The following is a 2,928-nucleotide window of genomic DNA, read 5'->3' on the forward strand; positions in this document are numbered from 1 at the left end:
CGTTAATTTTTTATCGCCAAAACTCTATAAATTTCGTTATGCTTTTTGGAAGTTATCAGAAAAATACTGTATGGATTTCAGTAAAATAAACGCCTAATTGTAGAGAAATATGTCTCATGTTGAAAGGTTTCAACTAATCATATCACGCTATAATAAAGCTAAACACCAAAAATAGTACTCCCCATTTTTAATTAACCCTTTTGAAACAAATTCAGTTTGATCAAATAGATACATAGATATAAATACCATATTTTAGAAATATTTTCAGGTATAATGTACAACGTTTTTGACAATTACAAAAAAGCGGAATGTCCCTATAGAGATCTTCCTGCAAAAGAGCACTTTTTTCATGAATGAAAGTTTACGATCTCGCAAGGTTATCTGGAGCTAAATAAAGAATAATTTTGAAGGTTTTTTTTAATTCGATACAATACTGTGTTCTAATTTATGCTCCCTAAGAAAGATCTAAACTTGCCTTACCTGGTGTCATTTGAAGATACTGTAATATGATGTCTTTGCCTCGGACACTCCGATCGGAATGAAACTTGATGAACATTTTATTGACTGTAGCTATAACACTAGATGGTAAATCTTTACCACAATACTTGGCTACCAATCTTGATACTTCACTATCACCATCATAGACTTTCGTACAGTCTGTTGACATTTCTAAATGAAAGGATTCAAAATTGACAATAATGTTGGCCCCTGGTTGGCCCACTGAATTTTGATGAATAAATCAAATGAAGCGTGTTCTTTTCCCTTCTTATTCCCTCAAGGTAACAAAATCGCAATGTTCGTATAACGTAGGGTAAATATTTGAAAAATAGACAAACATCTGTAGATATAAGGTTTTCCACCTGCCCTGAAGAAGAAAAGAGGCTATGGAGAATGTTATCATTGTGGAGAAAAAGGACATTGGTTCCAAGAGTGCCCTTTGCGGACAGGAGAAAAAACAAGCCTAAAAGATATGGATAATATCCACATTATGGCTTTTGATGTTTTAATTGTATTCGGATGTTGTGGAACCGCAACGTGTGGGTGATGTGGTGACTCCGATCTTTGACGTTTTTCACAGCAAATCATGATACTTTCGCCCATCGGCAATACATTACGTACTGATCGAGTACGATCGCCTAGCGGCCATCGGCATGTATATAAGGACCGGACAGGGAGACCCGTAACATTTGTGCGAGGAAAAGTGGTGGCCAAACTTCACTTCAGAAAGAAAAAATGACGTTGTTGAGCAGAGGTAACATTTGAGTGTATCGTGGAGGTGTGCTCAGACAACGGGGGTCTGGATTTTTGTCCTGATTCATGAACATGGTCAAAAAAAGGTGCTGTGACAGCAAATCTTTATGGAGTGCTGGTAAACAGGCAATAAAAGATAATCTCCCCCAGGTTGGAAAGGAGGTGATGAAAATTGTCCGAGGCAAAGAAAACGTAAGTCGAGGACTGAAAATATTCTACGAGATGCCGTCAAACCTGCTTTGAAATCCACGTTGTCGGAAAGTTTGAAGAATGTCGTCGGGGGTATACAAGACCGGCCTCGAAATTGGATAAAACCATCTGCAGCTCGTTCTGTCAACATCAAAGGACAGAGAAGAAAGAGAGATATCTTCGATAATGACTTCATGCGTTATGATTCCTGTCCCTGTGCTCCAGATGAACTACAACAACTCTTTACCGTTCCTGACACTCTAACAGCCGTCATCAAACGCGACCGAAGTCCGCAAATATCCATTGACCAGCGATCTGAACCACGATGGTCCATTGGAATTTTTAATTCAAGTACGGATTTCATCGACTTGGCCAACATTAGTTTGTAACTAAAATTGAAAGTCATCAAAGAAGATGGGACGAATATTGATGCTGATAAAAAAAAATTAGACCGATAAACAATCTCTTTCGCTCTTTGTTTCAGGACAAGGTAAACCTCAGCTATTTTGAAATATGTTGAAAATTTTAACAAAATTTATTTCAAAGCTTGACATGGGGTCCATGGATACAAATTTCCAAAATGAGCAGAATAACATTTAAATCAAAATTATAGGAAGCAATTCCTTTAAATTTCAATGTGCCCTTGATGACCCCAAATTTTCTCAGTCAAAATATAACAAAATTCCAAACTAACTCCCATAGATAATGATAATGATATAACTGACAACCTTCAAACTTACTTCCACATAATCCCACTGCAACAGTCAAGTCTTATTTTATCAAAATACATTGAGATAGAGTCACAATTCAACATGTTTATCATCCATGCATAACGTTGTAAACAAACGGCGGATTCTCAAACTAAACAAACCTACTTCGAAATGCAGATAAAACACAAACGCAAGTTTGTCAATCAACCAATTTACCTGAAAATGTGTGTTATTGTTCATTCGATGTCAGTAGATTCCGATAATAATACTTGTTGGTTTTGTAAATCGAAGATAAACATTATAAAACATTTCGTGCACACTCGGTTCAACCTCCATCACCCTTCGTGTCCGTTTCACATGTAAAATTACGCCATTCTCAGAAAAGACAATTTCTGTAACTTTTTTTTTATATAATATGATATATGAAACCAAAGAATAGAAATAGAAATCAACAGTAAAGATGAAACAATTAAGAATCTGTCAATACAAATATATAAACGATGAACTATATTCCCAGCGTATGCGTATCTTTAAAGTGATAGGTCTATTCCTGCTCTAAAATTTATGAAATTTAAAATATACACGTAATCTAAAAGTTGCCTATGTATACATTAAAGTTAGGTGCACAATTTGGTACATTAGCCTTCCGAAAAAATATTTGTCAATTTGATTATCAATATATACAAATAAAGGATGATTTCCGAAAGGAGCACACTATTACCCGTAAAAAACATCACGTAACCATTGTGTCATGGTTTGCATATAAAGGGAACTTTTT

The 2,928-nt window shown here is 35.6% G+C and overlaps 1 protein-coding gene across 1 annotated transcript; it reads right to left on the minus strand.

Annotated features, from left to right (window-relative positions):
* Window positions 1-454: 454 nt before the first annotated feature.
* LOTGIDRAFT_112021 (hypothetical protein) lies at window positions 455-709 on the minus strand (the record flags this gene model as incomplete). Its single annotated transcript, XM_009049718.1, has 1 exon — window positions 455-709. A coding segment is annotated over one exon (255 nt), but the record flags the coding sequence as incomplete, so codon positions are not given.
* Window positions 710-2,928: the final 2,219 nt, after the last annotated feature.

This window comes from Lottia gigantea (assembly GCF_000327385.1).
Source record: "Lottia gigantea unplaced genomic scaffold LOTGIsca_14, whole genome shotgun sequence".
In the NCBI taxonomy this organism is placed as follows: domain Eukaryota; kingdom Metazoa; phylum Mollusca; class Gastropoda; family Lottiidae; genus Lottia; species Lottia gigantea.